The sequence below is a fragment of the Hippopotamus amphibius genome, chromosome 9 (genome assembly GCF_030028045.1).
Source record: "Hippopotamus amphibius kiboko isolate mHipAmp2 chromosome 9, mHipAmp2.hap2, whole genome shotgun sequence".
Taxonomy (NCBI): Eukaryota; Metazoa; Chordata; class Mammalia; order Artiodactyla; family Hippopotamidae; genus Hippopotamus; species Hippopotamus amphibius.
The window spans coordinates 32,032,781-32,056,449 of NC_080194.1; the positions used below are offsets into that span (position 1 = coordinate 32,032,781).

At 44.5% G+C, this 23,669-nt stretch overlaps 1 protein-coding gene across 1 annotated transcript in view; it reads right to left on the bottom strand.

Annotated features, from left to right (window-relative positions):
• Nucleotides 1-8,575: 8,575 nt before the first annotated feature.
• MICAL2 (microtubule associated monooxygenase, calponin and LIM domain containing 2) overlaps nt 8,576-23,669 on the bottom strand; it is a 231,070-nt gene continuing 215,976 nt past the window's right edge. Inside the window, exons 35-37 of the mRNA XM_057695680.1 lie at nt 19,922-20,021; nt 15,642-15,715; nt 8,576-12,377 (exon numbers count right to left, since the gene is read on the bottom strand). Coding sequence (XP_057551663.1) covers nt 12,106-12,377; nt 15,642-15,715; nt 19,922-20,021 — 446 coding nt within the window. The 3' untranslated portion in view covers nt 8,576-12,105. The remainder of the gene's footprint in view (nt 12,378-15,641; nt 15,716-19,921; nt 20,022-23,669) is intronic.

A 23,669-nucleotide genomic window follows, 5' to 3' on the forward strand; every position in this document is an offset into this window, starting at 1 on the left:
CTTTGCTTAAGAGTCATAATTTTACTTTTTTTTGAAAGTTATAATTTAGCTGTTTCCTCTTACCTAGTAGAAAACAGACAACTCACAACGACTGCTAGAATTTTCACGAGGGAGATTACAATAATCACCCCCTCCCACCACCACCATCCTGAAAAACCTTAGAGATATTGAGATGCCAACGTAGAATGATGTTTTCATTACATCATTCAAAATTCTTGTTCTATGTATTGCATACATAAGGACCTCTCCAAATTCTGATCTCCACCTGTCAGGCAATCTTGAGATACAATAGCTGTGTGATCTTGGACAAGTTTACTCCCAATTCTGAGTCTGTTTCTTCATCTATGGAATGAAGTGGTGGGAGAATTTAATGGTTCTCAAGCCTGATTGTGCTTCATAATCCCGTAGGGAGTTTGTTAACAGTCACAGGCCCAATCTCTAGAAAGTCTGATTCAGTACATCTGAAGTGAAACCCAGAGATGGGTATTTTTTAACAAGGATTAATTACATCAGGTGATTTTGAGGTAGCTGATTCATGCACTGCTGTTCGGGCACCTAGAACCACCTCCAGCTCTAACATTCTGTGGTTCTCTGTTCTTCCCCTATTGCTGATCTCTATGCAGGTTTAGGTTCTAAACACGCCATGGTCAGCTTTCTACATGAAGATCTCTTAAACTGCTCAAGCATGCTTTTGCATATACAGCCCTCTTTGGTAATTTTTCGCAATATTAAGTTTAAAAATGACTGAGCAAGACTAAATGAAGGAACAAAGGGAAGTCTTGATTGTTGGATGCTAGATCCCAGGAAATAACCAGCAAAATAAGCTGTAGAGAAGGCAAAGCTGAGTTTATTGTACACCATGCTAAGGAGAGTCCTGCTTTGACAGAGTCATGGTAGCATCTTGGACTGGGAGAGGACATTGTGGGGATATTTATAAGGTTTTGGAATCTGGCTTAAGGCAGGTCTTTCAGTGGGGGTAGTGTTTGATTACTTTTGGCTAAGGATCGTGATATATTAGTTTAGGATTGGTGGACACAAGGCAAAAGTTTCCAAGAGCCTTGGAGAGTAAGTAGTCTTTAATGTTATCTGTTGAAAAGTTTAAGGGTCTTATGTTCATTTCAGTGAGATTGTGGGGGAAGTTCTTGAACAATAAAGTTATTTGTAACTTTTATCTTTCTGTGCAAAAGTTGTTTGGAATAGTTGAAGTTATGTTGATAAAGACGAGGACTGGTAAAGTCCCGTTAAGGTGACAGTAACCTCAATGGGTGTGAATGGTTTCTAAGGTCTCAGAATTATGCAGATGTCCTGTTATTCAAACTTTTCTGCCTCTTAGATAATTATCAATCTCTTTTGAAAGGCCAAGTGGAATGGATGGTGAATTATAAATCAGTGCTATTCAAAGTGTAGTCTGGAAAGCAGTATTGTCTGCAAACTGCTATTAGTCCTTGATGATCTAAGTATAGAAACTGAGTGATTAGAGACTTTCATACAATTTAACAGTGCGATTTTATATTTATTCTTTTTTATCGTATTTCACAAAAATATTGATCTGCGATGGATCGGACCTTCACCACAGATCGTTTGAAAAGCACTGTTCTAAATGGCTCTGGTTTGCTTACAGATTTTTATAGACTCTCTTTTGAAATTATGGTTTTACAGTCCTTATGGATATGAATTGATTTGGTGTTAGTTCAAAGATTAAATGAGATGGTATATTGGAAAGCACTTTGCATGGGGCCTGGCATTGAAGTAGACCGAATCTAAATCTAGCTTTATCAGGGACGCACATCATAGGCTGTTCACTGATAAGATGCAAAGAAGAACCTACACTGGCTGCCTCCAACCTAAATTGATATTTACAATCATGGCCCCACTGACCAGCTGCCCCTCTCATGCTTGGTCATTGGTTTCATCTTACCCAGGGGTTAGGAGACAATAAGGACAGCTCATAAGTTACATGTGTGTTGCTGTGAGACTCTGCGGACTCTCTAGGTCAGTCTCTCTTCAAAATATAGACCTAAGCAAACTGCCCTGGGAGAGAATAACACAGATTCCAGTCCTGGCTCAGTGGCTAGATGACCTTGGACAAATATCTGCCCTATAGATACTTTCATTTCCTTCATCAATAAAGTGAAGCCAAGGTAGTTCCTACTAAGTGAACATCCCACTTCCCTTATGATCAACAATTTCAATCTAGGTTATACCCAACAAAATGAGTACATTTGTGTACCTGGATGCATGTTCTAGAAGATTCATAGCAGCACCATTCAAATGCCTATTAACAGTTGAATTGATAGGTAAATTGTGATAGTCACACAATGGGCTGTTTGTTATACAGCGATGAGAATGAACAGTTTGCAACTACAGTAGTAATGGGAATGTCCTTCACAATATAATGTTGAGTGAAAAATTCAGACACACAGGAGCATATGCTGTATCATTCGATTCATATAAAGTTCAAAAACAGGCAGAACTAGTCTCTGAGGTTAGAAGTCAGGATAATGAGTAGGCTTGGGAGCGGTAGTGACTAGAATGGGGAGGAGGGAAGGTGTGGGAGAAGTCACTGGAGCTGCTGATGTTCTGTTTCTTGATCTGGGTACTGGTTACATGGGTGTATTTACTTTGAAAATTCATAGAGTGTGTACTTAATAATTTGAGCAATTTTCTGTATGCATATTGTACTTCAATAAAAATGTACACACCTCACAAAAATGACTGATTTTTTAAAATGAAGCCATGGGATTGCATGCTGTGCAGGGTCCTTTTACCTCTATGGTCTCCTTCTCCAACTCCCGTGTTTAACTTATGAGCTATTCTAATCATCTAACCCCTTGGGTAAGATGAAACTGATGACTTTTGGCCCATATCACTCAAAATCCACTCCCAGTAGGTCAGTTCTGTCCCCAGACCTTCCCTTAGAGGCCCATTTTTCTAGCTGAGCAAGTGCAGCCCTCAGCCACCCAGCATTGTTCCTATCCTGGTCGTTTCACCCTCCTTCAGCAATTCCAGCAGGTAGGGTTTTGTGATTTACAAGGCGGGACCATGTCACGGTGAAGGTCTGGGGTTCAAATCGCCATTCAGCCTTCAAGTATCTGTGTCATTTAACCTCTCTCTGCCTCGGTTTTCTCATCAAAATGAGTTCTTTCCTTATGAGGTTGTTGGGACCACCAACACAGTTCGTGTAAATAAACTACTCAGCTCAGTGCCAGCAGATAACAATAAATATTCATTATTAGTATCTCATTTGAGACTCATAAATATTATCATTCCCTCCATTATACAGATGAATAACTTGAAATTTGGAGAGTTTAAACTTGCTTCAGATCACATAGCAAATAACCGAAAGAATAATACTATAGCCCTTAGAATCTCTTATGCCAAAGAGTCATAGAACCTACAGTTTTCAGCTAGGATTATAGTCCTTCAGAATATAGACTATATTTCCCAACTAGGTGTGGTCATATGACTAAACTTTTGACCAATGAGATGTAAGTAAAAGTGTTATGTGACAGCTTCTGGGGATCTTCCTAACAAATAGATGGAAATTGGATGTTCAGCTCCTCAGACCATCATACTATGTGATATAGGTCAAGCCTCCCACTGAGAACAGCTGGAAAAGCTGGACAAAATGTAAAATAAATCTGCTTGAGAGCACTGGAAAGCTAATGGAAATTACAGGGCCAAGATCTAGGAGAAGAAAGAACCCCAGAGAGGTGAGCCCGTCACTTGGGACCAATTTCCCCCTAGGAGCACTTTCCAATTTCAGATGTAGCAGCTGAGAAGCCAAGAGGTTGAGCAAGACAGTTGTCAACCTCACAAGGGTAGGTAGACAACAGTTCAGGTGGCACTAAACTAGGGATCCCCAGTAAGACCCCCTTGTTTGGTTTGGGACTCCAAAAGACTCCACTCTAGCAGACAAAGAGAAAATAAAGACATTTTCAGTAAAACAAACAAAAAACTGAGAAAAATCATTAATAAATAGCAGATCCAAACAAAAGGAAATACTAAAGCTCATGACAGGAGGAAAATTATTCCAGATGGAAGAAGAAAGAACAAATAAAAGGGTAAATATATGGGTGCATCTAAAAGAATAACTACATAAAATAACAATAATTATGTCTTACAGGGTTTAAAAATATATAAATCAAATTAAAATGCACAGCAGCAAAAGCATTTAAATTGGAAAGTGAGTAAATGAAGTTAAGTTCTAAGATCCAGGCATTGTCTGGGAAGAAGTAAAAGTAACAATTTACAGTGGACTTTGATAAATCGAGGAATCGTGTTGTAACCTCTAGGGTAACCATGAAAAGAATAGTAAAAGAGTAACTACTAAGATAATGGAGAGACAATTGGAGTCTGTGTGTTCCATTCAGACAGATTTCATGAACTGTGTTTATATCCGTCTCTGTCATATTTAAGGCAGCTTGGCTTTTGACTCTTGTTTTATTTTGCTGTGTTCCTTTTTTGTTGCATAGGTTAAAAACCCAGGATAGGGGTAAACTAAGCATCTCGAACTAAATTAAGGTAAAATTCAAACTGGAAGAGGCTTTCACTGGGGAAAGCGTCACATTCCCCAACTGTGAATACCATCTGTTATGGGTTGAATTGTGTCCCCTATAAATGATATGTTGAAGTCCTAACCCCTAGAACCTTAGAATGTGATGTTATTTGGAAGTGGAGTCATTGCAGATGTAATTAGGTATGTTAAAATAGCATGTTAGGTCATACTGGATGGGCACTTAATCCAGTAAGACCAGTGTCATTAGGCAAGGATGGAATTTAGACCCAGACATGCACAGAGGAGAGATGATGTGAAGACGCACGGGAGGAAGATGCCCACTGGAACTGTGCTGTCACAGCCAAGGAACGCCTGGGGCCCCCAGAAGCTGAAAAAGACCAGAAAATACCCTCCCCTAGGAGCTTGAGAGGAAGCATTGCCTGCAAGACACCTTCATTTTGGACTTCTGGCCTCCAGAACTGTGAGAATACATTTCTGTTGTTTTAAGCCACCCAGTTTGTGGCACTCTGTTACGGCAGCCCTAGCAAACTGATACACCATATAAGGGACAAAATGGGAGGCCCCAGCAGATCGTGAAGAGGGTTTCCCAAGGGGTCTGGATCCCAATCAATCATTAGTTGTCTGACCACATCAAAGCAGCGGGATCAGGGGATGAGGAGAGAAGCTAGACAGAGCTTCTTGGAGACCTCTTTAGTCACTGAAAGCAAGGTATGCTCTCGGGATGAAAAAAATGTCTGAAATGAAATGGTTTTGGACTCAGAGTCTTAAGTGAGAATTCTTATTGCACGTCCCCCCTCAGGAGCTCTGGGACACTAGCAGTGGCCTTCGAAGACCAGGCTGCCAGTGGGCATGTCCTTCAGGGGTCCTACTTGCTGAGGGCAGGAGCGGGCAAGCACTTCTCCAGGTGAGCAGTGAAGGCATCGGGCCAGGGGGGGTTGGCAGACCTCAGCTTTGGTTTGTGACATGGTGGACCGAGGGCGAGGATGTTTTTGAGGATCCCACAGGCGATGTTATTCAAACGGCCTCTGATCCGGCCAGGGGGGAATGTGTCCCAAGTCCTTAGAGACAGCTGACCTGCTTCCCTACTCTTTAGGCGCCTAGGAATGCACTGTAAACGTTAGTAGGAGGAGTCCCCCACCTGAACATGATAGCTGAAGGTCAACTGCATGTAGAGTTGAAGCCACTAAAATCAGGACCTCCTCTTTGAGTCATTTAGCAGAGGAACGGGGAACCCTCCAGGGGCTCAGCCGCAGGGGTGAAGCTTTTGTGGATAGAAAGGGGCGGTTGTCAGCCACTTCAGACTCAGCCGGGCAAGAATACCTGGGGTTCCAGTAATTCTGTTGCTGTGGTCTGTGTCACAGGCCACTGAGGTTATTCCCAGGCTGTCCCCTACCCCTCCCCAGGGCAGGTACTCAGGCGAGCCGTCTTCTTTGTCATGGTTGTAATCCATTGTAATCCACCTTCCTCCCACACCCACCTCCAGACTGGTGTGATCTGAAGGAGTGAGAGTCTCTGCTTCCACCTTTGCTGGGGAAGATATTAAGCCTCTTCATGCTTAAATGTTCCCTTTTAGGGAGGAAGTTTAGAAGTATTACCTCTAACAGCTGGATGCAACCAAATCGCCAGGGCCAGAGGGTGTCTTCAAGGTGTACTTGAAGAATCATGGGCCAAAAAGATCTGTAAGAGGCTGGGCATTTGGTCAGCAGAGGCCAGCTCAGAGAGAGAGGCCCAAAAGGTAGGTGACAATGCTCTGAGAAGTGTATTTCTTGGCCTCGTTCCCTGCTTACATCTCCTCTTGTGGAAACAGCCCATCCGTACCTGTTCTGCTGAGATCTGAAGTGTTGTTTTCTGTTTCTGCTGTTGGGATTCACCATGGCCATTCTGATCACAAAGTTATAGGCTAGCCGTTTCCATTTTAAAATCGGAGCCTATGTAGGGCAGACTCACGCTTGTAAGGAACCTGCAAGGCAGGGAGGAGGGGAGGGAGGCAGGGGGAGAGGAAAGGAGGGAGAGAGGATCAGCCCCACTTCACAGATGAAGACACTGAGGCACAACTGAGTTGTTCGATATCAGCCAGTGAGCAGTGGCAAGGCTGAAATTTGAGCCCTGAATTAGTGACTAGTGCTCAGCTTACTATTTTAGAATAATTCTACTTGCTTTTTCTTAAGCTATTGATTTGTTTTCAAATCACACACAGGGTTTGGGACCACCCCCCTCCCCCCCCCCACACAATTTCCCCCAAATTCCTAGGGAACCATTTTCTGTTTTTCTGGGGACGGGCAGGGAACTGAATTCTCATGCCACCCGTGTATTGGGAACTGCCGCCCAGTATCAGGTTATTTGTTTCAGTGTCACACAGGCCCACGAGTGCTATTTCCCAGTGACCCCATCTTGCTCCCCACCTCTGCACACTCTGCCTAAGGACCTGCAGAAGCCACCTCATTCTCAGCTGGCCCCCAACATGTTCCCTTCTCCTTCCTCTCCCACCCCCTTGGCCCTGTGGTCTTGGCTCCCTCCCCTTGGGACTGGGGATTGGATTGTATAGTGCAATTTAGGGCAAAAAGTCCCCTGGGCCACTGGGTCCACGGTCGTGCGTCCGCAGTACCTGATCCCCCAGGATAAACAAGATGCCTGTTCCTAGAGTATCATGGTTCTTATAAGATTTTTGTGAGGGGTGGTGGAGGTTAGGTAATTTAACCATTTAAACAATTGTTTTCGCATTCGAGTATACACAGATGTAGTATCAAAGGAAACAAAACGCTTCAAAGCGGCAGCCTGGGCTTCTAAGGCTAGATTTCCCCTGAGTGGTGCTGGGCACTGGTGTGTTGAGAGAGGGTGGCAATGAGCGCCCATCTAGGAAAGGGAGGGAAGGAACAGCCAAGCACAAGGCACACGTCTGGGGGTCATACAGCCTGGCGGTCAAGGGGCCTGGGCTCTAGAGGCTGACATCTGGGTCCAGCCCCAGTGTTGCTACTTTGTACCTAGACTACCAGCTGAGCTCCTGGGCCTCTGTGTCTCCGTCTCATCATCTCAAAATGGGGCAATGTTTATCTTAAGAATTTTGCTCTCAGGATTAAATGGAATAATGCACCTACAGAGCTTATTACAGCAGCTGGCAGGTGAGGGGAGCTGAATTCACAGGACCCGTTACCATTATCAGGGTCACAGGGCTCCTCAGGGGAGCTGTGACAGCATAGGTCTTCCTTTTTTTATTTCTAGAAATGAGCTGGGAGAGTGAATGTGACATTACTAAGCGTGCCTTGAAGGCTGAGGGGTGGTGAATTGCAGCTACCGGGTCAGCTCAAGGCTGGGAGTCTGTGGCTCTGTGGGTAGATGAGCCCCACCACAGGTGCAAGGAAAACCTGCAGAACGCCATGGAAGGTGGCTGGCCTTTCCCTTGGCATGTTAGCACTTGTGAAACAGGAGCTCTCATCTGCAGTTATGTTTACTTTCTGTTGACATGCAATGGAAAAAATGAACCATTTCAAATATTCTATCAGCAGACAACAGCTTTCAAACAATGGGGGAACTTAGTGTGAGATGATGGGGACCAGACACTTGATTCACCTGATGTGGCAATTTTGGTGAATCACATGCTCACATTTCACAAATTTGCATGTGCTGGGATTAAGAACAGAAACAAATTAAAAACCTCAGTCCTGAACGAGAGTGAGTTGAAGAAAGGGGCCAGCTCTGTGCCGAGGGGAGTACTCCCGTTGCATGAATGAAATACAAAACCAGGTTGCACTGGGTAAGAGAAATGGGAGCCGGGACTAGGAGAGGCCGCCTCTCTCCCCCTCCCCACCTTTGAGAACAGCTTTCTTTGTTGAGAGAATACACCTGAGGCGAGCCTTCTTCACTCCTCCTCCCACTCACATCCAGGTAAGTCCTGCCAGGTGCTCCGTTGGGAACAAAGCATTCAACGATAATTCACAGACTCTGACACGAAATCAAAGCTTTGCTCGAGTCCTTTCACTGGAATAAAGAAATGAAATGGACGCTGGCCTCAGAGGTGCCAGACCAAGCCCACATGTTTGGATTCTTTCGACAGAAAACCATTTATTTTTGGTTCATTTCAGTATTTATAGCAGTGCACATGTAACACATTTCAATCCACATGAATAGTTCCCAATTGTTGGAGCAAATTAATCTTTCACAAGCCACTCAGCAGTGAGGTTAGAAGATAAACAGTAGGTGAAATAGTACACGCTCCCCTGTACGAGAACCTTCTTATTACAGTAAACTACATCCAATGACTGCCACTCTCTCCGTTCATGTGGCAGCCCCAGCTGCCCCCTGCCGCCTCTGCCCTGCTGAGGGAGTTCTCTGATCAACCACCTGGGTGGGACAGGCTGCCATTTTCAGTTTGGAAGGAAAAGCCTGTAAATCTGCTTCCTGGGAAGACAGACATTGGTGAATTGTCATCTGCCTCCAGAAGGCAGAAAACATCAATTTCATTGCAGCTCATCAGAGTTGGAAACACCTGCCACTTCCTTTCTCAGTTGCAATTAACATGCATCTCAACATTGATTGATTCCAAGCAGCCTAACCCTGCCAAAGTCGAGGTTTAAATGAAACAGTATAACCTGATATTATTTTTCACAGTTTTAGAAACATGAACTTGTGTTTTTATTGCCAAAGAAGCACTTACAAATAAGTCTTTGTGCTTGAGATAAAGTGTAAGCAGTACAGGTTTTGATACTTATCACAAAAATCGTTCTTTTTTTTTTTTTAATTTATTTGGGAGTTGTCCTTGTTTCTCTTTGCATTTGCTTGAGGGTAGAGGAAATAATGTTCTTTTTGTATCCTTATACCTAGCACAGGGCTGCTGAATCTCACAGGTATTTGGAAGATGTTTATTAAACAAATAAATAAATGAATGGTTTGGGAGAGCAAGCTTAAGAACTGTCCTCTTGGTCCAACATCTGCAAAATTCTGAAGTTTCAATTGTGAGCCTTTCGGTTTAACTTAGCAGCTGCGTGAGACTGACTATGAAATATGACCTGAGGCTGGGGCTTTCTGTCTCATTCAGAGTCCGAAATGGCTCAGCCTTGATCACAAGTGTTATTTTATGGGAGAGTGAAGGCTCTGTCTGTTTTCATCATAATCCTGCTCATATTGCAGACACAGACACTGTCTTCAAATGGTACAATATTTTACCTTTGGGGGGTCTTAGAACATTTTCTATTGCAATCATTTAACATAGTTCAACAGCCACAATATCTATGTCCTTTTGGAAATGATCATTAAGATAGTTTTTAAGTACTGGGAAAACTGATGCCAGTGTAGAAGGCTGTTAAATATGAGGTTTATGTTTTAACTTGGCCAGATAAGACTCAGCCTTAAACCACAGAACATACTCTTTGGAAGAGAAAGTGAACAAATTGCTTCTCTCATCTATTAACAGAATACTGGGGCCAACAACCACCTTCTTTCTTGGCCCTCTTGGGAGAATCTTTCTTTTAGACTGAAATAGCACAAATTAAAATAAATGGCAATTAATTCTTTTGCACAAAACAACCCAGACACTACACATTTGAGCATCATCTGTTACATGTATGCAAGCATCAAATGGTGACTGGGCTTGAATATTTCTACCCATTCTAGAAGGAAAACTGAAGTTATGTATTTTTCTTAAAATGAATTAACATTCCTGAGCATCTGTAGTCTTATCTCGGAATGCCTGATGGCAGAATATGTTATTTTGACTATCTCCATAAATCTTTAATACTATACAGCTTATTGTCCCAAACCTCTGGGTTATTTGATATTAAATAGCTTATATACCAATAGCTTAGTGCTAATAGGTCTTCTCCAAACTACAACACAGGAAAACCAGAATTATGAGGAAATCATATTAGCCATTTCCACCAAATATACAAATAAATAAAAATAGATAAATAGTCCTAAGTGGCACAGTTTTCAGCGAGAGAGACAGACAGACAGAGAGACAGAGAGAGAAATAGAGGCTTGTATATATTTCCTAATAATAGAATTCAGGCACTAGAAGACCTGATTATTAAAAGAAAAAAAAATGAAAAAGGAAGGAGAGAAGAAAGAAAAAAAACTTCAACCTTTGGGACTTGGTATACCATGGAAAGGTTGAGTTTTAATACCACCCAATATGTTGGCTAACTTGGGAAATTCAGGCACGCTTCTAATTTCCAGCTTATCAGCTGACCAGATCGGTGTGCACGGACAGCATTTCAGACAAAAGTGGTTTATGGGTCAACTTATATTGAGGAAAGTTAGCTCTCCAGGTGGTTGCAAAGCACCATTTGCCCAACAATACATTTAGACACTTGCAGTAATGAGAGAGGCCAAACATACGACAAATAGTTCTTCAGTCTGTCTCTTGTCAATGATGGACTGACTCCTCAAAGAATCCCGTTGAGGGAAAACAAATACTTTATGACAACAAACCACCATTTAAAATCTTTTCTTTGATTCCCATATGAACTCTCAGAATGTCCCAGGAATCCCGTGTCAGTGTACAAACTCCATCTTCCATGTTTCTTTTCATGTTGAAAATGTCACAAAGACAACCATTACCAAATTTGGGATTTCATGAATGGGACCACTGCACCCCATTCCACCTTGAAGGCAGAAGTGGCCTTGTCTTGTCCTGTGGATTTCCTGGGCAACCCCTGGAAAGAATGTCAGAGACGCTTCTCTGTTTGGACCTAAGAAGACCACCATTGAGATGCATCCCTCACCTGGGATCGCTGGCATGTTTGTTTTTAATAGCAGCATCAACCTCACCAATATTTTATCAACAAATGAAAGAGTTCTGTAATACTTTTTGCCATTACCAATAGTTATAAAAAAGTGCTTCAAAATTATTCATTTCCTACAAAAATTTCTCACTATGTTCCAGGGGCAATAAGGAGAGTCCTCTGGAAAGAACAGAAAAAAGAAAAGAAGAAAGAAAATGTGTTTCTAAGCCAACAGCATTTGGGGATAAGTAACAATCCTGCTGGTATGAAGTCAAATTTTTATTTCCTTTTTTCTTTCTTTCTTTTTCTTTCTTTTTTAAAAAAAAATAAAATTAAGGCTCAAATGTTCTATTAAACTCTCATTGTTTATGTATATTATATTAAGGCTTATAAATACACCTGGTAAATTAAATTCACCCTGGATTGAATTAACACCTGCTATATGAGTTATTTGCTTTATGTAATCAGTAATCTCAAAGTTTCTTCTCTTTCTCTGGAAACACAATTTAAATATTAACTTAATCTTTAAACTGCGGCTGCTTCTTTCTGACATTTGGAAACCGGTCATCCACGCAAAAAAGGGCAAATAAGGATATATTAAGGAAAAGGCAGCTTCTTAAAAATCTTAAGATGTCTAACTCAGTGAATTGGGAAGAGAAATGATAAAAGCAGCAGGAAAATCGATCTCTGTGTCACTTTCTACAGAAAACAATGCTGATCGTCTGCCAAGGTCACTTCCAATTTAAGAGACCAGCTGAAGTTGACTGCCGATTTCAAAAGATTCTTTGTATTTTCTTCATGGATCTTGGGCAGCTGGAGTACATATGAAAGAATCTTCAATTAAAAAAAAAAATTACAGCATGGTATAAGTTACGTTCCAGGTCTGACATATCCTGTGAAAGGAGGAAGGAGTGAGTGAGGGGTGCTTGGCCGGATCTGGTCCCCAGCTTGCTCCCCGCGGGGCCTGCTCAGCTGACGGCCCCTGGAGAATATGAAGCTTTCAAAGTGCTGGTCCTCAGCCTTTTCTTGTATGCGTTGCTCCTCTAAGGAATCCACCAGTTTGTCCCTTTGCTCGATCACTTGCATCATCTTGGTGAGTATTTCTCGCTCCTCGTTCAGATCGTTCTCATCTTTCTGGCTCTCTACGGAAAAAAAACAAAAACCCTCAAAATAAAACGAACAACAAAAAAAACCCCCACATTGGACTCCAGGTAAGATTCGACCCGGGGAGAGCTTCTGGCATGGGCATTCTTGATTGTTCTGGATGTGTTCTGCCCTTCCATTTCCATGGCGAAAACAAGGAAATGAATTTAACACCAGGGACCCGCCCTCCGAGTCACAGATTAGAAAGGTGGGTGCTCTGTGCTGCCGTCTGCTCAGGTTTCATCTTGAGATGCTATATAAAGTGACAGGGAAAACCCCTTTGTCAGAAAAAGAAGTTAATACCAGCCAAGCCCTGCCAAGCCCTCCAACCTGCCCTCCCCTGGCAAAAAAGAAACCAACAAAACAGCACAAAAGGCGGTTTCACCTAAACACATCTGAGCAAAGCCATCTGTGGGAAAAGTTTCTGAGGAAACCATCTGCACCGGTGGATACTATTTCAATGACGAGAATCCTTTTCTCATTGGTAGTTAATGACAGATCGCAGCCCTTTGAATAGAGACCAGGCGGCAGCCAAGTGAGGTGACGGCTGGCTGCTAGGAGGACGTTTCCAGACTGTGCCTGTGCTTCTCCCTGAGTACATGACCTTCCTCTAATTGGCCCGAGACATTCGATTGCCTCCGGGAGATAAGACCGTTATAAAAGGAGGGAAAAGAGTAAGAAACTGGTAGTGATGACTTTCTGACACTCAAAACAGGATTTTAAAGGCAGATTTTAAGTCTTGTCAACCAGTTTATTGCCTTGGGACAGGACTTTATCAATCCCATTAACCCTTCCTATTTAACACGAGGGGACTAGGCGGTGGGCAGGATACCAGAGCAGAGAGGGTACCTCTGTCTCACGCATCAGGCTGAGTACTGAGAACAGTGTCAGGAAAAAGGTACATATGACAAAAGGGAAATAAAGAGGCACCGCTCCCTTCGCAGCTCATGTTTCACGGGAGGGAGGAGAGAGAGGCAGGAGAAGCTGAAGGTGAAAGCCCTAGGCTCCAGTCTCTCTGTTCTGGGCCTTGGAAGCCCCCAAGGAGGCAGGGGATGTCATATTATTTGATGGGGACACTGGGGGGCTGAGGGACTCTTGCCCTGCCCCTTGCTTGGAAGTCTGGGAAGAGGCCAGTAGAATGGCGCCCTATGGATAAACACGGAACAGGTAGAACTCGTGGCTGAGCAGTGAAAAGGGGTTTGGGTGTGGCTCTCCAGATCTTGATCTGCTGTGTGTGGCACACAGAGGTAGAGCCCAGAAGTGTCCACTTGCCCCAGAGATGCAAAGGTAGCGGGTCACTGGGCCTGCCACGGGGCTCGCCATGAGGAGGGATGAACGGCCTCACAGTGGAGACTGTCTGGTAGACTGCCTGGCCAGCCGGAGCGGAGGATGTGCCGGGGCGAGGCTGAGCGAGGCTAGGAGTCAGGTTCCGGGCATGCTGAGAGAATGGCCAGGCTGTGGGTCATGCCAGCCATACAACTTGGCTGCAAATGCCAGCAGAGAGGGGCAGCCCGATGACGGAGAACAGTGATGTGGGGTTCAGCGAGTCAGAGCAACCCACACAGATTCCCAGTGCTGCGAAGCCACACAGACCTGCCTCTTGCCATGGCCTGGCGGTCACCTTAAGGATCAAGCAGACAGAAGGGGTGCCTATCTGTAAGACTGAACACTTTCATCCCAAAGAGACTGAGCATTCCCTAGAGGGACTGCGCCAGACTAAATTATTGCATCAGACTAAGTTTACCGGAGAGGCATAAATAAAATTCCCTTTCCTCCCTCCCTCCCTCCCTCCCTCCTTCCTGCCTTCCTGCCTTCCTGCCTTCTTTCTTTCTCTCCTTCCTTCCAACTAGGGGGATGAATATTTCATGCAAGATGACAAGGCAAAATGAAGAAGCTACATTTTTTGGGTACACCTCAGAAGAGTGAGAAAACGTATGACCCTCACTCCTTCGCAAGTACTTAAAAAAATAAAAATGATTCAAAAGTGTCTCATGGAGTCTTTGGTGGCATGTATTTTACCACCCTGAAATGGAGCAAATTAAAACTTTTATCAGATGTGTAAATGAGGTATTAGTTATACACTGTGGTTTGTTAGTTTAGGTATACTCCAATATGGGTGCCCCTTATTTGATCATCGAGACAGAGAAATTTAAAACTCCTCTTGGTTTTGGCTCACCATCAGTGGAACCAGCTGAGCCCCTTCTGACACAAGATAAGGTATACCCCTTTTATCTGTTCTATACAGAGCAGTTCTGTAAGGATTTTGTTAGAAATAGTTTCCTATTGCTGTAAAGAAACAATCTACAACCCCTACTATGTGAGAAAGAACAGGAGACCCCAAGTCTGTGGTGATCTCTTCCCAAGTCTTAGCCCCATCATTTACCTTGAGCATGCTTTTTAAGTTCTCAGAGTCTCAGTTTTCTAATCTGTAAAAGGGGGATAAAATACCTAAATAAGAATGATCGTGATGATAACGTCTTACATTTACTAAGCGCTTGCTATGAAGCAGGTGACCCATAGGTAGGTGCAGTTTCGGTCCATGAGGTATGCAGAAACGATTTAACTTTTAGACTTAGGTTTAAATGTAGGAACGCCACGCACGGATCTGGCCCCACAAACATACAGACACAAAACAGTGAATGTGCCTTGTGGGCTGGAGCCTGTGAATGCATGAATCAGTTCGTGGTGTCAATTACATTTATTTCAACTCTCCCCCTTTCGTGGTGGAAATAATGTTCTCACGTGTGATGCCCTGGGCCAGCCCGTGGTGGGAAGGATGCTTCCTTTACCATCCCCGGTGCCTGGCTGAACCAGGCCTGCCTTCCTCTGCGCTCCCAAAGCACCGAAGTCATGGCCCTCATCTCACTGTTATAACTACTGCTCTGGGTGTCAGTCTCCCTAGTGAAGCCACAGGTCAGGGCTGCTCTTCTCCACCTGCCAGGCCCACTCTAGAGTCTCAGCAAATATTTGTTAAATGAATGGATGGATAAGTGAATGTGTGTGAATAAATGACTTTGTTCCTATTAGCCCATGAGATGGAGCGAAAGGCTGCTCTCGCAGCCCCAGTGAACGAAGCTAAGAGGGACTTGCTGTGCTCTGGTGGGGGCAGAGGAAGGCTGGCTTTGTGACCCCCTCTGACTCCCAGGCTGGTGGCACAAGGCAGGAAGAACACTCCATTCTGCAATATGCAGCATGTCCTGGTCAAGTGTCTTCATAGGAAAAAATGTTCTTAACAAAGGCCCCAAACATATCACCATACTCACCCTCCTTGAGCATTTTCTCTCGTAATTTCTGCTCCAGTCTGCTTTGATGATCTTCTAATTCTAGTTCTTGGGCCCTGGGGAGGAGAAAATGTTCAAACTTTGTAAATACTGGAGATGTGTGTAGACATATTGACTAATAAACCCATTGACCATAGTGACCTCATTCTTTTTTCCTTATTAAAACTGAGGTCTTGGACTGTCTCTAAACTGAAAGTTTTGCTGCTGCTGCTGCTGCTGAGATATGCTGAACTCAAGAGATGATGGGGAGAAACCGAAGGTCGTGATGTGCTCTCAGTAAGCTTTTGGAAAGCCACTCAGGAATGGCTCATGAAGAAATGACTAGAACAGTCCAGGGGAGGAGCAATAACAATCTGAAACTCTGCTCTCTTTTAGGGGCTTCAAGTATCACCTCTAACAACTCCCAGATCTCTGTGGTAAACACGAAAACAAGGAGGAAACAGGAGGGAGATATTTTGTCCGGGTGGAGGCAAAATACTCAGACAACTATTCATCTGGCTGTAGGCAATGTGGAAAGAAGAATCAGCTATGCTTTGGAGGAGGCAAGCTGGAGTGCTGGGGGACTCAGTGTGTCCACCGATAGAACGGCAGAGTCGAGAAGGAAAGTTAGCCTTTGGTGAAGGTCAGACGGAACGTCATGACATTTCAGTGCTGGGGATAACCCATGTATATCAGAATATGTGTGCAAGCACCCCACATGCTGGGCCGTGTCGCGATGTGGAGGTTCCCCAAACCTTTGGGAATGCAGGTCTGGGGTTCTCAGGAGAAATGAGGACCATGAACGGATGTGGCGGGGTCAAAGGTGATTGGTGAAACCACGTGATCCCTAAAAGGGAGGTGATAGAGGAAGAAAAGGTTTGAAGACCAGAGCTTGGGAATGCCTACATGTAGAAGCCAAACAAAAGAGGTAGAGCCAGGGAAGAAGCGAGAGAAAAGCTGGAAGGATGAAACAAGAAATGCAGCATCACAGAAGCCAAGAGAGGAAAAATTTGATAGAGAAAAGAGAGGTCATGGGTGTCCACTGCTACAGAGACACTGAAGAGGCTGAGGGCTGAGACTAGGTCCCTGGGTTTGACAGGGTTGCGGGGGTGGGGCTTCCCTTCCAGCCCCACGTGTAGGCTGCAGGCATATCTACTATAGCATCGGGTCGTTTTACTATACTCTGTTGTTGCTGTCATTATTTTCACTACTTCCACTATTCCTTGGGCCAAAGTCCATGCTTTGTTCAAAACTCTGCCTTTTGTTATTGACATTGAACTACCCTTGGCCCACTCTGGTCGCTGATGGAAATGCACCACTCAGATCTTCCATTAAGAAAGAATTTTCTGGAAGGAGTATAGTGTGTGGTGAGCTGACTGCTGCAGCAGAATCCACTTCACTGTTGTGCTGAGGCCACACTGTCCATGAGCAGCCCCCAGCCAGTGACCAAGCACAGCTGCGGTGCTGGAGCTGGGCCATTTCCGCCCCACTGGGGACTCCTCGGATGGGCAGTCTTTGCTCTGGGGCTCCCTTTGCCTGGCTCAGACTTTCTCAGGGCTGCACTGCAGTCTGAGGCTCTCCTGCCAAGTCTCCTTCCCTCCCCTCTCCTTTTGCAGGTGTCAGGACTGCATGGGGTCTGAAGATTTCCCTCTCACTCCCACTCCCTTTCTTCTTTCTCCCAATATATCTCTTGTCCTTCTAATTCTGTCTTGGCATCTGCTTTCCCAAGGGACCCAAAATGACACACCAATCTAAGACATTTCTGCTTGTTCAACCAGGTCTTTCTCCAAACTAGAACCTATCCTCTACCAGAGCTCCCACCTGCCCTTGTCTAGCTCACACGTCCGAGTTCTCCTCTTTTGGGGGAGAAACTTCCCTCTGACAGTGTACCAACGAGGGAAGCCACTGAGCTGTCACCACCCCCCTGACCCCCGCCTGTGCACTGACTGCTTCTCCTACAGACCTCCATGGAGCTCTTGCTATGTTTTCTCATCGCTCTTGTGTTGTGTGTTTGTGTGTCTGTCTCCTCTGAAACCATGAGATCCTAGAAGAGAGGGACTGTGGCCTGAGTCATCTTTACTTTCACAGTAACCCAGCACAGTTCCTAGCGCATGGAATGTCCTTGATACATTCCTGTTAATGAACTTTACAGTTCAGACCTGGCCCAAAGGCAGATGATGTGGTTGTGTAAAAAGGGCTTTGTAGTCAGGCAGACGTGGACAAATTACTTAGTTGACTTGAGTCTCAGCATGTGCGTCAATTTAAAAAAAATAGTAATAATAAAAATAGTTACTACAGATGAGCTCTTCTTCCGCATTCCTGGCATTTCCTTCATGTCAGTGGAGCTCAAGGAGTATAACTCCTGGCTTCTTCTCTCCACTTTCACTCCTATACTTGCTGTCACCCCAGGGGAGGTAAATTTGGGAAGAACAGACTAGGGGAACTCAGCTCACACCCTTTCTCTCCAGGGATCAGCCTGCCTGCAGCAAACATGTGCTCTCTGTGACACTGAGCCTTGCTATGGGTCTAGGGCAAGACTTCTCAGTCTTGACACTATTGACACTTGGGGCTGGGTAATTCTTTGCCGGTGAGGGAAGCGGGGGTGCCCTGTGCGTTGTAGCATGTTCAGTAGCACCCTTGGCCTCTCCTCACTAGATATCACTAGCACCTCCCAGTCACGATAAACAAAAATGTCTTCAGACATTGCCAAATATCCCTGGAAGGAGGAAGCAAGATGGAAATTGCACCCAGGTGAGACCCACTGGTCTAGGGTAAAAGCCTGATCCCTAAGAAGCAAGTGATTCACTACCTTTTGTGACTAGGTAGATGAGTGTGTCTAATTCTGTGGTTTGGGTAGTATAGTAGGTTGCATGGTGAACCCCCAAAAGATACGTCCACGTCCTAACCCCTGGAACCTGTGAATGTGACCTTATTTGGAAAGGGGTCTTTGTGGATGTAAAATTAAGAACCTCAAAGTGAGAATATTCTGGATTATCCTGGTGGGCTCTAAACCCAGTGACAAGTGTCCTTACAAAGGATAGAAGAGAAGACAGACACACAGAGAAGGCTGCATGGAGACAGACGCAGAGAATGGAATGACGCAGCCACAAGCCAAGGGATGCCTGCGGCTATCTGAGCCGGAAGAGGCAGGGAAGAATTCTCCCCCCAGAGCCTGCGAAGGGAGCCTGGCCCTCCTAACACCTCGATTTCAGACTGCCTTCCAGAACTGTGAGAGAATAAATTTCTCTTGCTGTAAGCCATCCTGTTTGTGATAATGTGTTAGTCCAGCCCTAGGAAATGAGTCCAGTTAGCAAGCCCACTTGGGCTCTCATATTTAGCTGAGCTAGCCATGATCAGTAATGAACACTTTATTTTGATATTATATCTATTGACCTGGTTGTCTTATTTCTCACCTGGCTCAGAATCCAGGCAGAGAAGAGGAATAGAATTTATTATTATTTTTTTCTTTAAGAACTTTTATTGAGATACAATTGACATACAATAAACTGCATATATTTAAAGTGTACAATTTGATTTCTTTTTCTTATCAGTAATGTATATATGGCAATCCCAATCTCCCAATTCATTCCCCCCCCCCCAATCCCCCCAGGAATAGAATTTATTAGACCCTTTCAAAGACTCCTAAAATTACCTCTCAGTGTTGGGGTGAATATGAAATGAGACAGCACAGGTGAAAGCACCCAGTACAGCTAGTGGTGCTTAAGTGGTTTATATCAAATGTTACTTTCTTTCCCTCCAGGATGGTGACAGGTAGAATGACCTTCAGCATTTTCAGAGTGGGGTGAGATCCGTCTCTACTTTCTGATCTCCCAGCCAGACTGCAGCCTCTTATTCAGAGGTCAGCCAGCCAGACCTCCACCTTCAATCCATTAAAGCCGTAAGGAGTCATCAGGCGATTTCAGGGAGCCCTTCCTATGGTTCACACTCAGAGGCCAGACACATGCTTCCCCACTGCAGGTGGGTTCCCCTGGTCTGGGGGACAGGGGTGGATTGAAAGTGCCTTATCCAAATGCCCTCCAGCTCCAGACCCATTACCTGAAGTCATTTTAGCCTTAGGACTCCACAGCAGAGAACAGACAACTGAAGATTCTGTGCACTAATGCCAGCATGATATGCAAGACATCAAATATCAATTTGTCTCAATCACAATTCTGTATGCACAAGGAGAAAAAATCCTGGGACTTCAACCTAGGAGGGTGGGCCACCTCACTCCCGCCCCCCTTGCTTTTAGGACTCACTGTTATCTGTGTTGCCTTACTTACATGATCAGTAGCTCCGACTCATATCGCATTAATTTATTCTTCTCCAGAACCAGCTTAAACCATTCCTGCAAAAGCTGTGCTTCATCCTGTGTGCCTGAATCTGCTTAAGAAATCAACAGCAAATGGGTTAGATTGGCATTTCTCTTCCCATGATCAAACTGCTTTGGAGCTACTTTAGAGGGCCATGTTTGTAGCAAAAAGGGCTCTGCAGGCGGCAGCCCCCTGATGGCCTGTTGATGCCTCGAGGTCATGGGCATGACAAATAAAACCCACCTGTGAATGCTCTGGGGGTGGTCCTCTTGGGCATTTAGGGCATGAATCCTTCAGCTCCATGGGTCATATATCCTTGGCAATGGCCTGCCACAAATGACCCTTCTCCTGCCTATTTGTATGTTCTCCATAAAACTTCTATACATTTGTGCATCATATCCGCCATCAAAGAAAACCCTAGTAACCCTGATAGTTACTATTTCATTCTCGTCTCCTGAATCAAGTGCCTACTGAGTGCCCAGGTAGGATGTGGCTCCCTTTATGGGGCAGGGAAGCTCACACCCCATTTGGTCATAGAGGAGCGGTAATTGGCACTTTGATTTTTTGCACAAAGAAAACCCAATTGATTGGGACAAAAAAGTTATTAGCTTTGAGTCTCATAGGGAAAAAGTTATATCCATTTACTCTCATAACTTAGATTATGATCTTTTTTCCTTTATTAAGCAGAAGAATAACCATGAGAAAATGGACCCTGCTTTTAGCTATTCAGCGTTAGATGTTAAATGTTTAGGTAATATAATGTTGAAGTCTGGGAATATTTGAGAAGTAGCAACATGGTGTGGCTTCCTAGTATTTCAGCCTGAAATGGGAACACAGGCTGTGTTGCAAAGCTCGTGGCCATTCTCGAAGGATTTATCCTGGCAGGTCCCATAGGTGGAGAGGAAAACAGAGCAGACAGAAGACGTGTGTGACCTTGGACAAGTTGTTTAACCTCTCAGAACTCTGCTTCTTCAACCCCACTGAACAAGAAGACACACAGGTAATAGAATAATAATAATGAGCTGCTATTTGTAATGCAGGGTTAAATGCCAGTCAATGGGCTAAGTACCTTATATCCAACACCTCATTGAATCCTCACAACAAACTCACCAGTAGGTTCCCTTATTATCACCACTTGATGGCTGAAGAAACAGAGATGTAAAAGATTAAGATAACTTGCCCAAGCTCACATTTAGTAAGTAGCAGAGCTAGGGCTTGAGTTCAAGGAAGCCTTATCCTAAGCCCATACTCTTCACTGCTTATGTACCTCTTATCTCTCCCTCCCTCCCTCAGGTTTGTAAGGTAAATAATGCCCCTAGTACATTGCCTTGCACACAGCAAAGTCATCCACAAAAATGAGTTCCCTTTCTCCCTGTCTCCTTGACCATCCTTTTATCAATATGGAACCTGGGGTCCAGAGCAATTGATATGCAATGTCCCAAATTATATATTTAGTTAATGTGCAAACTGGTGCTACAGTGCAGAACTTGACTTTTGATGAATTCATTCATTCATTCATTCATCCATCCATTCATTCATTCAATAACACCTATTAATGGAATAGGTGGCAGGTATTGCCTTAGGTACTGGGGATACAGTGATAGATAACGCTACAGATCACAAGAATTTTGGAGATAGTAAGGCATAGTGCCTGCTGAAAAAGGGTCTTTTTAGATAATCTTTTGGATCTGATGGACCAAAAAGCTAAAATAAAGTAGAATATTAGACCTTTGATGACACGGTGCCTCTTGCTCTTGCTGCCGACAGCAGTGTTTGACCTGCTGGAACCCGTCGTGGTCTGTGTCTCTGTGTACCTAGTTATGTAGCTACGTACAGATAGACACCTGTATACATACGTACGTTGCTTGGCAGGACTCCTCGGGCTTACCCAACAGCATTGGGCAAGCTTGGTGAGGCTCTAACTGGTAGAAACGTACTCTGTTAACGCGTTAGAGCAATGTGCGGCTGTTGTCAGCACCAGCTGCAGAGCGATGCCCGCCGAGGGGGAGGACCCGGGGTTTCAGAAAAGCAGAATTGCACCCACCACACACACAGGGCTGCCTGCCCGCTGGGCCCTCGCCACCCACGGTCCGGGCTGCTGCCGAGAGGCGCCCGGCGGGGCCCAGGTCGGTTTGGACGCGGCCGCGGCCCCGGTGTCGGGGCCCCGCATCCTCCCACACACCCTGGCTTCGCTGAAACCCGGTTCTGATCCCTCGGCCCGTCCTAATACTGTTCATCACCTGTTTTGTGTCACAACACCCTGCTACCTTGATTCACTCTTTGTCGTTGGCTAGGTTTTGGATTTATTACTTTCGAGGACGAACAATCAGTGGACCAGGCTGTCAACATGCATTTTCACGACATCATGGGCAAAAAAAAAAAAAAAAAAAGGTAGAACATTAGAAAACTGTCGCCACAACAAAGCAGCAAAAAAGGACTCTGGGAATACAGAGAAGGGAAGGTTTTCCTGGTCAATATGAGGTTGGGCTTCTTGGAGGGGGTGATATCTGAACTGGGATGTTGAAGAATGGATAACACTTTGAGAGGAAATAATGAGCATTGGAGAGGACATTCCAAGAAAAGGGAAAAATAGGAGCAAAGATGAGGGGATAGGATAGAAGATGGTGGAGACAGAGATCAGGAAGGGCTAAGGGGACATGGAGGGGAGGATGCTGAGACCTTGGGGGTGTATGAAAATATCTTCATTCAGGCCTCTGAATGCCATGCTAAGGCTCTGAACTTTATGCTCTAGATACAAAGGGACACTGACGGTTGTTGAGTAGGAGAATAATACCTGGAGTATCATGCAGGAAGGATTAAAAGGGGGAAAGAAATAAGATATTCTTTCTTAGGTTTCTTGAATGAATGAATGGTTATATGGACGAACCTATAAACCTATTGAGTACCAACATCTTCTGAGCATTGTTTGTGGTGCTCAGGGACAGGGATGAATAAGCACTGGTTCCAGCTGTTCAGGAAACTGGGAGCTTGCAGTCCAGTGGGAAAACCAACACTGCACAAATAGGATACAATGTGCCCCTGCCATGCAACACAGGAGGGAACTAATTCATCTTGTAGGGAGGAAGTGGGGAAACCTCAGACAGGAGACAGCAGCTGAGCTCAGTCTAAGTGGATGAGTGAGAGTTTTCCAGGGTCAGGATGAGGTGAGGAACAAGGCATTCCAGGGCATTAGCTGCTGAATGGAAGAATGAACTTTACAGACTGCAAATCATAAATAACATAGAAGTTAAGAGTGTATACTTTAAATTCAAGCTTGGAATCAAATTTCCTTTCTTCAACCTATCACTGTGTGGGCTTGAGCTCTTAACAGCCTCTCTGAGCCTCAGTCTCCTCATCTGTTATAAAGAAAAAGTGAGATTATGCACACAAAGACCGTAATCCAGCCCTGACACTTAGTATAAGCTCAATAAATGGTAATATTATATATATATATATATATATATATATATATAATGTATATATTATACACATCCATATGATATACGCGATGGAAGAACACTTAGTGGTCATCTCTCCCAGCCATGGAGGCACGCAGGAATTTCCTCTACCTCCCTCCCACTCCAGCTTCTACTATAATTCTCCATGGATGATGGATTCCCTGCTGTCCAAGAAGCCCACTGCAGGGCTGGGTACTCTTAAATATTGAAAACTTCTTTCTATTGATCTTTGATGGGTTGGCTGCTAGCCACTGAGTCCA